Consider the following 12,824-nt stretch of genomic DNA (forward strand, 5'->3'; position numbering starts at 1 on the left):
GTTGACACAAACAACACAATACCCAATCTGTTTCTCGTCTTGTAATTAATGGATTTTCATCATTCATGATGAGAGATCTTTAGACTTGACATATGAAGAGGGGTAAACCTGAAATGTAAAAGGATTACCACATCAGAATTGAAATGTCATCTAATATTTAAGAACTTTTAAATTGAATTAATTTAACAATGAAATTGGCTACATATACATTCCAGGGCTACATTTATATGATTAGCAATGACTACCCACACAGCAGTAGACTCCTAGGCGGATCCGCCTTCAAGTCGCCAAACCCGCGTGACTGTCGCATTCGTTTTGGTGCCGCACAGAGGATCAGCTCCGCCTCCAGGCGGCTCCGTAAATTCTACTGTCAAACAGCGGGTCCTGAGTGGACCCATGTCGGATCCGCGGGCGCGGACGCGCCTGTACTGTAACGGTTGAACATGACTGTACACCAAGAGGCGAGAAGAGTCATACTAGTGGATATTTTCTTTGCTGGGACACGGTTGCGCTGAACCCTCTCGAGTAAGTGATATTTATTAATATATTGCGACATTCACAATAGCTAAACATTGGCCTTTGTGGTTTTATACTTAAAACGTACTTATCATGTTTATTGATTATAATGACGTTGTTTGATATTAGGACTAACATTAACGTTAGTGCAGACGTTTGTAATTTTGAGCAACAGGCTAAGTTAACGTTATTGTTAGCTGTGATGCTGAGTCTGTAGCCTATTTGATTTAAAATGGGTTAGCAATTTCGGCAGAATATGTTATGGTAGTGTGATTTAAAAAACACACATTGTTATTTAACGTTAGTCTGGTCTTGTCTGTTTCAATGTGTTGCTGTTGTCCATAGTCCGTAGTGCTACTATGCTAGCGGCATACAGCTGCTAGCTAGCATGCTGCTAGGCGCAATTGCATAAGTTATTGCTAATGTCTATTATACATATATGTTTGAGATCACGTTTGCGATGCAATCCTTGATTAAGCTGATACATTGGCACTGGTATTTCAGTCAATGAAGTCAGTGAAGCACTCGTCTGCTATGAAAGCTACCTAGCTACAACTTTAGCATGTTGACTCACTGATAATGGTTTAGCCCTAGCTTCTAGCTAGCTGTGCATTAACGTTTGCATTTTGCCAAGTTTGGTCTCATACGTAACTTTAGTGTCCTTCTGCCATCTTTGTAATGAAAGTCTCGGCATTTTAATGACTGTTTAAGTCGGTTCAGACAACTAATGGGTATTGGCGTCTGTTTGTGATTTATTATGCTAACGTAACTTAACTGTATGGAACTTGGTCCCCATCTTCTATTTTGTTTGTTCTGCAGCGTCAACTTTTATCGGCTGGATTCTACCATCTAACGTTACGATTGCCTCTGTTGGGTTCGCTTGATGAAGATACTTTCTGGGTTGTTAAAATGTAATGTGAACACATTCCCGTAGCATTCCAAAATAGACCAGAGATGCTTGTACTATATGTATATTTGGAAATTTTGGGATTGCAATAACCATAATGATATGGTTATTTAACAGCCATCGTTTCGGGGACTCTGATGAGAGTGAAGAAGAGCCAGTAAATGGTGACTTTGCATCTCTGAGGTACCTTCCAACTCGCCTGATATATCAGTTGAAGCCTCAAACCTAAGCCAATTGCACTGGCAAAGTAAGTAATAATCTCTTAACATTGAAATAACTAAATCATAATATTAATATTAGAGATATGGTTAACATTCTTAGTGCTAAAGACATTCCCCTCTCCTTGTATCTATTCCTCCAGCTCCACCATCTTGCCGAGTGCCAGGCAGCCGAGTCACTACCCCTCAACCTGGAGAAAACTGTTAAGGTAAAGACTGATCTCTGAAATAAAATTGAATACAGTGGCCCCATCTATATTAACACAGCAGTAGTCACTCTATTTCAAATCAACAGATTGCATCTGCATTACCATCTCAGATTTTCTGCATACTTCATACATTACATAAATCTCAGCCAAATATTTTGTCAGTTAAAACATCTGCATTCATGTAATATTGCCTGAAAAGTTCATTCATTATTATCAGATTGTATTGAAACAGATTGATTTCAATGGAGTTGATATAGATATTGCATACCAAAATGAAACATACAAATTCATGTCCAGTATGACCAGAGATTTGTTTTTGTTTGCCATTGTTTGGCCCTGTAGCTCTCAGCCTACCATGGTTAACAGATCACAACCATTTCTCTCCCTTAGCACCTCACCATGGGGCAGGACCGCAACACTCTTCAACACCTCAACTCCCTGCACCTGCACCCGCATTTAACATACGGAGAGTTACTCAAGGTAGGGACTGATCTCTGAAATATTAGTGAATAGAAAGGCCCCATGTGTATTATCAATGATGACTACCATTTAATACATTTTTCCCCCTCTCGCACACCGCCCACCTCACTATGGGCCAGGAATGGCAGTCCCTCCTCAACTCCCTCCACCCCCACACCAGCCCTCAATGTGCAGCGAACAGAGGAGCTTTGTAAGTCATGTTTCTTTTTAAATTTAATCTCCTTAATACCTATCTCATATATTGTATTGTGTAAGCATACTTGGCTTTGGATGCTACATACCATAAACATAAACATATCTGTCTGTTTGATTACAGGTGCTGTGTGGAAAAACATGGTGACACGGTCAGCCACGGACGCTGAGGTCACCAAGCACGCAATTAGGTGTTTCAACTGGCGGTGGATCGGGCAACGAGGAGACGTGTTCCGCCTCCATCCACACAAATGGAGTAATAGGAGAAATAAGCATTAAACAATCTTTTTATTGAACTTCTTGTCATTCACCAGTTATTCATTTTCTGATATTTTAGATGTGCATAGCACAGCATTTCATTGAAGTTGTAGCCTATTAGATAAAATATTTCATGTTTGCACTGACCTAGGCTGATAAAGCACTAAATTAGGTTTTGACCTCAAAATTCATGTAGAGTAGCCTAGGCAACGTAGGCTACTTAACAAAAACAGAATAGCTTATAACCTGTAACTTTCCATAAATGTCCATTTTATATTTCCATTGAGTAGTGATCACGTTTGTACAGTAAATTGATGTCTTGACTTAAACCTTTTCTGTTTATTGACAGTATTGTTAAGTTAAAAATACGAGGCGATGCTAATCGTAGGCCTATCTTGCTGTAGTAGCCTAGGCTAGGCCTAGTGATAGTTTTACTTTTATCCTATAGTTTATCCTATTTAATCCTACAGCAAGAACAGAAGGAATTTTGAAAATTAGATAAACGGGTCCGAAACGGACCCGGGCCAGATGAGCCTTTATGAGTCCGTTGCGGGTCCGCGGCGGATGTATGTATCAATTTGCGGGTCCCAAACGGACCCGCCGCGGAGGTAAGGTTTTAATCGCGGATGCGGGGCGGATGCAGCGCGGAGCCACGGCGGGTCCGCGATCCGCCTTCGTAGCGGATCCGTTCCTGAGAGCATCTGGACTCCGATACGGGTCCGTTTCGCGGGTCCGTTCCGGAGGTCGTCATACATCCGCGGCGGATCCGCCGCGGAGTCCTTTTGCTGTGTGGGTATCATTGACTATCAATATCAGTTTAAACTGTAGGCCTACCTTGCTTTAATCAACAAACATGAAGCTCTGGTGAAGGCTGTTGAGCAGAATCAAGTCACCCATGTCTGAAATGTGGGTGAAAATGGGTTACAAAATGTATACACCTCTAGATAATCCTTCCAAGGACTTTCAAAATAGCTCTAAGACAAGAGTTCTAAGAACTACTCACATCAAGTTAGAAAAAGTAAAAGCTAGTTTCCTATCACTTTAAATCAAGTGTTCTTATGTTACTACCCAGTAATAAATGAATTTATATTATGTAAAACTATGTAAAGCCTACCTTCTTCATACTAGAGAGTGATATACTGTATATCACAGAAGTAATTAATACCTATGGACATGTTTTTTTTCCCAATCCATGTACTGTTATCAACCTCAGTAGCCTAATCAAGATCTTTGTAAATCACACCTTGCTTTAGCAAAAAAGTAAGAACAGCTGTTATGAGAGGGTTCCCCAAACCGAATACTAAAATATACTTAAAAACAAAACTTCCTTAGTTGTTTAATATTGTTACAATCTGCTGATTTTCTTTCAATGGAGGAATGAAGCGGAATTTGCATATATTAGCTAGCTAGCTAGCAAGCTACCAAGACCTAGCAAGTTCAGTAATCAACATGGCAATATATGTGAAATATAAAAATATGTGAAATCACTGTACACTTACCTCACATATGTTCTTCTTGTCTTAGGAAACTCAGAAGTAGGACATTGAAACATCCAAGGGTGCCTCAGTGGCAGTAATTTGCCAAAAATTTAGATTTTTTTACATTTTGCAATGGACTATAACATTCTAGTAAAACCAGCTGAATCTGAAGGCAAAGCTTGGGTACTAGTCGAACACATTACTGTATGGGGCATTTCATAGAACCATGAAACAATTTCTGCAATTTATGTGACTTGATTTCAGAAATAGGCAGTTTCTGGTTAAGGCTTTAATTTCAGAGATATGGACCCTTTTTCAAGCAAAGAAGTGACCATGACAATACATTTGACATGAAAATGGCCTTAAAATAGGAAGATAATATCAAAATTAGATTCCTTGTATCAAATCAAGTAGAAAAGTGTCATTGTACAACAATTTAAGACTAAAGAAAGCTGAGGCATAACCTTTTCTCTTTTCGCTGGGGGCCATTTTGGATTTATGGATAACTGCCACTAGGGGGGCCACCCCAACTTGTATCCATGGATTTTTAAAAACCTTAGGCCTATACCTAACACCCTGCCAAAAATCAAGAACTTGTCCAGAAGTTCCCAATCTTCATGATTTTTCACATATTCCTTCCCAGCTATACAGCACTCTTCGTAACCAGAAAAAAAAAGATTAGCTGTGTTGAAGTATAATATGTTATGAGCAAGTTTATCCTAGGGCTAAGATTGCAAACACATGCATGCAGTTCATGCATATATGAAAGCAGATAGCTGATGATGATTACATACAGTAGCCTCTGGATGAGAGTTTGATTAGTGTGGAACTGTTGCATATGATGAGGGTAGTACTAAATCAGGTGTGTATTTCTGATTGTTCTAAAATCGTTCCTCTTATCCCAACCTAAGGTGTGCACACTTTGCAGAGGATGTACGGCTGTCATTGGGATGATGAGAGTGGAGTTACAGATGGATTTGTTCAGGATGGTTATGAGAGGACTATCACTCTGGATCTGAAGAACCTGAGATGGATTGGCACAAAACCTTGTCATTACACAGCATAAGTGGAACAATGAAAGTGCTTACCTTGAGAATGCCAAGAGCTACTTCACCCAGGAGTGCATTAAGTGGGTGAAGGAGTATGTGCAGTATGGGAGCAGCACTCTGGAGAGAAAAGGTACAGCAGCACACAACACTGACAACTGCAGTAGGTGTACAGTGGGAAGGATTCCAATCATTATGTTGAAACACATTACTAATTTCCTCCACCAAAAGATTACATCTTTTTTAAATCTAATAAAATATGTTTACTTTATTAATGTACATACTGTATATGTATTCAAAATAGTTATTCTATGTTGACAAACATACCACTGCGTGTCTTCTTATTCCTGCATTGCCAACATTTTTGTTTTTACTGCTGTGTTGTTTCTATTATTTTTCATTTTACTATCCCTTCCTCTTACTACCTTGTCCTTCCAGTCGACCCAGAGGTCACTCTCCTCCAAAAGGACTCTGGAGTGCTGTGCCATGCTACAGGCTTCTACCCCGAGGGAGTGATAATCACCTGGAAGAGAGATGGGGAGGAGATGTGTCACACCGGCACCGGGCTCTCCCTCGGCCACGCCCCCTCATGCCACTCCAGCAACTGACTCTCCTACTGCCACACCCCCGCTTTCCCCAGTCACATGGAATCTCTCACACTCACCTGCCTATTAGCTATACTCACCTGCAAGCAATCACCACATCATTAACTCTCCTACAAAGGTTTCCCTTATTCTCCAGTCTGTGTCTGGCTTCGTCGATTGTGGACTCAAGGACTTATGCTGTGCTCCTCTGTTTCCTGCCTCTCCCAGTTTGCGTAAGCTCTTTTGTTAGAATTTGTTCATATTTCCTTGGATCCTCTGTTTTCCCTTTTTTGGACTATCCTCTGAGCTTTGGAAAGACTGTATCTTTTGAGTGTTTAATCCTTCTGCAATCGGCTGAATTACCCTCTGAACCAATAAAGGAACCTGTTTATCTAAGAATCTGTTTTACCAGTCTGAGTCCGTGACAGAAAGCCAGACCAACAACATGAACAGAACCGCAGCTGGGGCCGGTGCTGCAGCTCCTGCAGCCATTCCGGTGCAACCAGGTAACCCGGGTCCTCCACCACCGCAAATTCCTCATGCAGGCCCAATGGGTACCCCAGCTGCTTACGATGGTGCCCCTGACAATTGCAATGGATTTTTGCTACAGTGTACCCTTGCATTAGAGATGCAACCACACCGCTACCCGACGGACCGAGCGAAGATTGCCTACATCATCACTCTACTCTCAGGTAGGGCCCTTCAGTGGGCTGGAAATGTTTGGATGCAGAATGGTCCAGTTACCAACGCCCTGGATGCTTTCCTGGAGCACTTCACAGAAGTTTTTGGCCTTCCTCCGGGTGATTCTTCTGTTCAGGAGAAACTTCACAATCTGCGTCAGGGACGGAGCTCCATTTCTGAATACTCCCTTCAATTTCGCACATTGGCTGCTGCAAGTGGTTGGAATGAACCTGCACTGCTCACCGCTTTTCGCCAGGGATTGGAGCCATCACTTCGCCTACACCTCTCAGCCTATGATGATACCATAGGTTTGGAGAGGTTTATTCAGTTGGCGATACGGGTGGCCCACCGACGAGAGAGCTGCTTGAGTGAGTTGAACACAGTTTCCCGCTTCAACCCAGGCCGTCGACCAGCTGAACCCATCCTTGAACCTGGCATTGAACCTATGCAGATCGACTCCGTACGCCTGACCCCAGCTGAACGTCAAAGGCGCTTAACCCAGAGACTTTGCCTGTACTGTGGAGCTGGAGGACATGCCATAGCAGCGTGTCCCATACGTCCACCACGGCCTTTGGTGAGTGCTGTCCAAATCCCCTCGTTGTGCTTTTCTCCATTGTGTACCTCCGTAACCCTCACAGCTCCAAATGGATTTCTTGCAGCCACCGCCCTCATCGACTCAGGTTCTGCCGGCAACTTCCTCTCAGGGGCGCTCTGTCGTCGCCTCAACCTCCGGAGGATCCGCTGCCAGTCCTCGTTCTCCCTCCACTCCATAGTGGGTAAACCCTTGAACCGACAATTGATCCACCATCTCGTTGGACCTATCGATGCTTAGAAGCGGATCCATGGGTGCTCTCCACCATGACCCATGCTCAGACCTTACGTGCAGAGCTGTCCACCCTCCTGCACACAGAGGACCTTTGTCCTATTTTAGACCTCAGGGGTCTCAACGTGTACCTCCGGTTTCTGAGGTGCAGGTTCATCACAGTTCCGAGGGTGCAGCAGGCCATCAATGCAGGGGACCTGTTTGCTACCATCGACCTACAGGATGCTTATTTTCAGATACCCATGGCCAGGGCATTGACAGTTCCTGAGGTTTGCGTTTCAGGGTCAGGTCTTCAAGTCCTCCCATTTGGAATCTCTCTGGCCCCCCGAACCTTCACCAGGTGCATGGATGTAGTTCTTGCACCCATGAGGCAGCGGGGTTCAGGATATTAAACTATCTAGACGACTGGCTCATCTGTGCAACCTCAGAAGTGCAATGCCGCCTACACGTGGCCTTGCTGTTGAAGCACATTCAGGACTTGGGCTTGCGCCCCAATCCCAAGAAAAGCAGGCTCCAGGTCACCACCTTCCTGGGCATGGTCCTGGACTCCAGGAGGGCATCCGTGACTCTCTCACCGGCGAGACAGCAGTCGTTCGCCGGATGTCTCAGTCGCTTCATGTTGCACGCCCAGGTGGAGTGGAAACTCTGCCTTCGTCTCTTGTGCCTTGGGTGGCAATGGTGCAGGTAGTCCCCCTTGCCATCCTTCACATGCACCCAGTCCAGACGTGCCTGTTGAGCCTAGGCCTGTGCCCCCAAGGGCCCTCCCAGGCCAAGGTGACTGTGTCCCGCAGGCTTCACAGGGCCCTACACTGGTGGAGAGATCCCGCCAACACCGAGAGGGGGAGTGCCATGGAACCGGAGATTCGTCGCCGGGTCGTATTTACAGACGCATCCCCAGTAGGCTGGGGCGCCGTTCTCGATGGTCAGGGCATCAATGGTCTGTGGACGGACCCTTGTCTATCCCAGCACATCAATGTCCTGGAACTGAGGGCCGCTCTCCTCACCCTCCGGCACTTTCTACCGTGGCTAAGAGGCCAACATGTGATAGTGAGGATCGACAGCACGGTGACTGCGGCCTACATCAACAGACAGGGGGGCTTGGGGTCTCCAGGTCTTTGCAGGCTGGCGACAGACCTATGGCTCTGGGCTCATCCCCTGTTCAGCTCTCTCAGAGCAGTTCATGTGCCGGGGGCCTTGAATGCTGCGGCCAACATCTTGTCAAGAGGGGGCCCACATCCCGGAGAGTGGAGGCTCTAGTTAGCTTCTTCCTATTCACAAAGGCTAACTAGTTAATGTTTTTTTAGTTTATTCTAATATATTAATTATTCAGTTAGCCTATGCACAATCCTCACATAACAATCTTCACATGCTATTATAGATGTATTACATGTCCTAAACAAATTGTTGTGATATTATGTTATAGTTTACCTGTTACTGCTGAGCATCATGTGAGGGGAGCGACATAATTGCTAAAAAGCGCCTCCTCAGTGTATAGGTAGAGGGTGTGGCCTCATTCACAGTTACATATGGATATTTGTGTGTGTAGGAGTAAGGGTAGGGGTGGGATGGGCAAACATGTCATCATAGCACACTGACATCAAAACAATAGGCTCAGGTACAATATTTAATTAGTAGGCAAATCTAGTAGCAATAGCTTAAAGGGGTGGTTCAGGATTTTGGACATAGGACCTCATTTCCAAGTAAGCAAGTGTGATATTCAACACGTTTCATCCAGTCCTTCTAATTGCAGAGTTCGCAGGTGCTAGGCTAGCGCAAGTCAACGGTATGTGCTAGCCTGCCACTAAAAACAGTCTTACCCACTCCAAAGTACACCCGAGGCAAATAAATTATAACGCCAGACTATCGATGTAAATGTCTGTATTGATAGTGTTATTTCTAACGTTATTCTATCCTTGCATTTCAACGATCGCATTACATTTTGAGGGACTAGTTTCTTAGCAGCGGCGGAATTATACTTGCTCCGGTTAGTAGTACTGCGCCGAAAAGTAAACAGTAAAGCGCACTGCAATGGGGATACCTAGTAGTAGCCTTGGTACAGTGGGTCCCAGTTAAAAATTGACACTTCATTCACGATCATGGTGAATGGTGAAATGTAAGTACAACTGCAGCCGCTTGGGGGCAGCATAGTCCGCTGTGGCGTTCCACGGTCGAACAAGACAGCAAGGGCTGTGATTGGCCGAGTTTTCAGTGCGTTTCTCTGTGTTTTTAGCAGCCCCTGCAACATGCTAGTCCACTGTAGCCTAAGCTTTGTACATAATGTTAAACATAGTTTTGGATTCAGTGGCAAGATTTCTTGATTGTACAGTGTCTGTCTCTCAGTAATGTTTTAAAATGAGAGCTTCGTCAGCTGGCAGTAGGCTACTTTGTCGGTAGTCATGAGAAGTTCGCTTGCTAACAGAACATAAATATGCTGCCCAGAAACCTTGTGAATAGTTCTGATTTTTTTTACTACACTAACGAGGTTGAAATATAGACTTTGCCTACAGCATCTCCTTAACAGTAATGTTAACAAAATGACAGCATTCATATGACAAAGAAAAACGAATTCGGTCTACAACCAGTGTAGGCTACAGTCCTACCCAAAAGGCCTACTCGAAGCAGATAGCGTTGTCTGACGGTCGAGTGGGTTAATGCACGTATTTCCAGAACAGGTCTGCAACTTTCAGGCAGTTCTGAGTTCGAATCTAGGCAGGAGCAGAGCCATATAAAGGCCTAGGCCTATTGTTATCATTTTTTGCAAGGTGTTTGTAACTGTCATGGTTAATTTGTCACATATGGTTTTGTTTCATTGTGAAGATATTGTGTATCTTGATTTATTGTTTGATCACGTGGGCCAAAGGCTCAATGGATATGTTGCACACGGACATTTGCATGTGTTGCACAGCTTACCTGGACAGTCAAATGCGGTAGGCCTAAGATGCTGACTCGTGGTTCACGCCGGCATACCACGATACCAAGAGGATTTTAATTATGTAATTATCACATGGACACTTTGGGACTTTCATTCCCTCATGGTTGTGTGCAGCCAACGAGGTATGTTGTACCTTATTGTTTGTATGTATGTATGTACGTGACTATGTTTATATTGTGTTTTTAACCGAGTGATACGTTTATGTTACTGTAATTAAACAGTTCGACGGTGGACAATAAAAGAAGAAGAATAAACCATCAGTAATTCAGAACCAAGGCTTTGTGTATTTCCTGAGGGAGTGACAGTCGAACTCGAGCACCAGTAAGCAAGCCAAACATCGTCTGCAAGCAAGTTGAACCCGGAGCTGAAGTCGCCTTTGATCCTTTGCTTCTTGGCCTAAGTGGAGCTCGTTGCCGAAGTCGGAACAAGTCGACCTCAGAGCTAAAGTCACGCTCAGCTGAGGGCAAACGCTGATCGGATCCCACCTACGTGATGGTAAATTCTAAGCTGCGTTTGGACAGAGTTTGGGCCACAACAGCTGAAGACGGACCTACCGAAGTTTCCCCTAACCTGACGTGCTGGGGTAGGCTACGCGAAACAGATAGGCTAAGCAAACATTTTGAACTAAAAGTCGTTTCGTTTTCACGAAAACGTCAGGCTCGGTTGTGTTCTAAAAGCTTACAATTGAACTGTGTAGTCTGTGGTATTTTAAGTCATGAATTGAGCATTTCTGTAATTTGTATTAATTGAATTTAAGGTTTTAAAAATGTATGCACATTGAGCAGCTAAATTTACATTTTGATGCTAGGCTAAAGTCTGTGGACAATCTGCATTTGAGGTTGATCTTTCATTAGTTAATTTAGGCTAACTGTGGCTATAAGCTATTTTTTAAGTGTATTTCATTCTTTGGTGTAAGCCTTGCATTGGCTAATGCTTATTTCTTTAAAGGGACAGCACCAGTTTAAGCATATTCCCTTGGGTATCAAAACCATTTTTTCAGTTAAGTTTGCATTGGTCATACCGATTACCTCCTAGATCATTTTAAATAATTTAAAATGTCTCAGCCAAGTAAAGAACCTCAAGAACCTCAGGTTGTAGCTTCCCCAGAAGAAGTAGCAGAGCCCCAGCAAACAGCTCATTCTAACACTGCCCAACAAGTATCACAGCCTGAAGAACCTCGTAAAAGTGAAAGACCTCGTACATTGACTGAAAAGGGTAGGGAATTACAGGAAGAAAAGCTAAGTGGGCTTCTGTGCCGTTTTTACTCCATTTATGAATGCTGGAAGGTTCTGACTAAGGTAGCTAAAAAATCTATCATGAGACAGGATACTAGTAGCATCCTACAAGACAACATCAGCCGAATGCAAAAGGAATTAACTGAACTTAATAAGGTTTATGATGCATACAGAAGTATTGACATTCCATCACATGACTTGCGCTGCAAGTTGGACAAAAGTACATCAGTCACCAAGATTGTCACACAGAATGCCCAGATTCAAATGCAAGGAATGGATGAAGAGATGATTTGGCCTGATGCAGGTTCTGTATTCGCATCTTCAACTTCGAGTATTTCACTTTCTGCTTTTAATGTCCGTGAAACCCATTCCATTCGTTCCAACACATCATCGGTAAAAAGACAAGAAGCTGTTGAGTATGCATATACACAAGCTGTATTGAAGATCATGACCGAGCAAGAGCGCCACCAAGAGGAGCTCCAAAGACTTGAAGCGGAGGAGAAGCAGATGGCTGCAGACCAAGAAGAAGCCGCGCTGGCTCGTCGTTTACAGGAAGAAAAGGAAGAACTTGAACGCAAGATGGAAAGACAGAAACGAGAGGCAGCTCTCTTGAGGAAGCAGCAAGAAGAGAATGCTGCAAGAAAGCTGTCTGTTGACATCTTAAAAAGAGAGCTTGAGCGCTTGGAAGAACTGAAAAAGCTGAATGCTGCCAAGGCAAAGCTTCAAACAATATTGACCTAGACCAAGAGCCTGCACCACAAAATGTTGAGCTTCCTATAGTTGTGCATACAGTTAGTAAAGTGAAACCTGTGGACCAGCATCTACAACCACCACAAGATACGACTTTAGGAAGTGTGTGTCCAGGTGACACTGGGGATTTTGTGAGGGTTTTGGCCGAGGCAATATCAGCAAACAGGCTGCCCGTTCCAGAGCCTCCCATCTTTAATGGCGATCCGCTTAAGTTTAATCACTGGAGGTCATCCTTTCAGACCTTAATTGAGAGAAAAAATATTCCCACCTCAGAAAAGGTATTTTTTCTTCAGAAATACGTGGGTGGGGTAGTTAGAGAGGCTTTGGAAGGTCATTTTCTGCTTGGCTCAGAAGATTCGTACATTGCAGCTTGGGGTCTGCTAAATGAAAGATATGGCCAACCATTTGTCATTGCTAAAGCTTTTAGAGACAAATTGTATGCCTGGCCAAGAATAGCAACGAGAGAGAGTGCCGAATTAAGAAGATTTGTGGATTTCTTACGCAGTTGTGAATGT

At 43.8% G+C, this 12,824-nt stretch overlaps 3 protein-coding genes and 1 long non-coding RNA gene across 7 annotated transcripts in view; 2 read left to right on the plus strand and 2 right to left on the minus strand.

Moving 5' to 3' along the window:
- The window catches only part of psmb8a (proteasome 20S subunit beta 8A), a 339,256-nt gene that overhangs the window by 169,509 nt on the left and 156,923 nt on the right, over window positions 1-12,824 (minus strand). The window lies entirely within an intron of this gene.
- The window catches only part of LOC143140875 (uncharacterized), a 95,408-nt gene that overhangs the window by 32,678 nt on the left and 49,906 nt on the right, over window positions 1-12,824 (minus strand). The gene's annotated exons all lie outside the window — the stretch shown is intronic.
- On the plus strand, window positions 277-2,818 carry LOC143140181 (uncharacterized). Of its 3 annotated transcripts, none has more exons than XR_012990569.1 (7): window positions 277-525; window positions 1,336-1,427; window positions 1,541-1,670; window positions 1,785-1,850; window positions 2,241-2,330; window positions 2,450-2,520; window positions 2,647-2,818. It is a non-coding gene; the product is annotated as an uncharacterized LOC143140181 (long non-coding RNA). The 3 variants fall into 3 exon arrangements; XR_012990570.1 differs by lacking the exon at window positions 277-525 and adding an exon at window positions 877-1,028; XR_012990571.1 differs by lacking the exons at window positions 2,241-2,330; window positions 2,450-2,520; window positions 2,647-2,818 and adding an exon at window positions 2,193-2,221.
- On the plus strand, window positions 5,314-6,002 carry LOC143140182 (class I histocompatibility antigen, F10 alpha chain-like; the record flags this gene model as incomplete). Its single annotated transcript, XM_076300993.1, has 2 exons — window positions 5,314-5,437; window positions 5,743-6,002. Coding segments are annotated over 2 exons (294 nt in total), but the record flags the coding sequence as incomplete, so codon positions are not given.

The sequence above is a fragment of the Alosa pseudoharengus genome, unplaced genomic scaffold (genome assembly GCF_046254945.1).
Source record: "Alosa pseudoharengus isolate Yale_2024_CS ecotype anadromous, Long Island Sound unplaced genomic scaffold, YU_APseudo_1.1 YU_APseudo_1.1_scf_23, whole genome shotgun sequence".
Taxonomy (NCBI): Eukaryota; Metazoa; Chordata; class Actinopteri; order Clupeiformes; family Clupeidae; genus Alosa; species Alosa pseudoharengus.